Source organism: Stegastes partitus, unplaced genomic scaffold (genome assembly GCF_000690725.1).
Source record: "Stegastes partitus isolate 25-593 unplaced genomic scaffold, Stegastes_partitus-1.0.2 Scaffold715, whole genome shotgun sequence".
Taxonomy (NCBI): domain Eukaryota; kingdom Metazoa; phylum Chordata; class Actinopteri; family Pomacentridae; genus Stegastes; species Stegastes partitus.
The window spans coordinates 207,933-208,823 of NW_007578446.1; the positions used below are offsets into that span (position 1 = coordinate 207,933).

The 891-nt window shown below is 41.2% G+C and overlaps 1 protein-coding gene across 1 annotated transcript in view; it reads right to left on the bottom strand.

The window, feature by feature from the left end:
* The window catches only part of LOC103364081 (receptor-type tyrosine-protein phosphatase N2-like), a 200,532-nt gene extending 200,214 nt beyond the window's left edge, over positions 1-318 (bottom strand). The window contains exons 1-2 of the mRNA XM_008291088.1: positions 252-318; positions 9-143 (exon numbers count right to left, since the gene is read on the bottom strand). Of these exons, the coding sequence (XP_008289310.1) occupies positions 9-143; positions 252-318 (202 nt within the window). The remainder of the gene's footprint in view (positions 1-8; positions 144-251) is intronic.
* Positions 319-891: the final 573 nt, after the last annotated feature.

Below are 891 nucleotides of genomic sequence, written 5' to 3' on the forward strand. Positions count from 1 at the left end.
GTGTGTACCTCTGTTGGACAGCTTCTCCAGCAGCATCCTGAAGCGTTGCACCACAGATGGAGACACATCGTAGGTGTAAACCTCCTTCACCGGAGCAGAGTGACACTTCCCAAACATCCCGTCTGTCAGCACACAAACAGGAACTTTCAGCAGAGAATCTAACTCACATTTTACATTTCACTTTTCACACTGAGGTCACCGAAAGAGACGCACATTTGTTGAAAGGTTGGGCCGTTTCCAGACTCTCACACTTGACCAGGAATAGAGGGTTTGTGCTGCTGCTGAGTTCAGGAACATTTCACACGATTCAGGCGGCATTACACAGCGTGGTGGTGTTCATTCAACATGCAGGGTTTGGAGCAACAAACACACCAGCTTTTCTGTGAGCAAACTGGAACTCTGAATTAAACTACATTTAAAACAGAACATGTGAGGATTTGCTTGCATCAAATGGAACTTTATTGAAGTCAGGTATGAAAACCCCAAAACACACTGGCTGGATTTAAAAGGCATGTTGTCTTCACAAAATCACAAAAATTACAGCATCTATCAGAGAAAGAAGCATAAAAACTAAAAGAATGGTTTGTGTATTGTGCTGCTGCTCCAGTAGCCAAATCTGAGCTTAAAGATTGTGACCTTCCATCAAAATCAGTTTATTCTTCATGTCTTATTTACAAATTCACTACAAATAAAGTATAAAAATATGGACGTTTTGGACTGCAGGCCGTGTTTACAGGCAGCAGAAAGGAAAAAGGTCCGGGAACAAATTAAAATATAAATATTAAAATATCTACAGTATCTGGAGCCGTCATCTCTCTCTGGTGTTGGTGACAGCTGTTGATTCCAGGTGGGTTTTAGCATTTCTAAAACAGTTTGACTAATAATCGATGT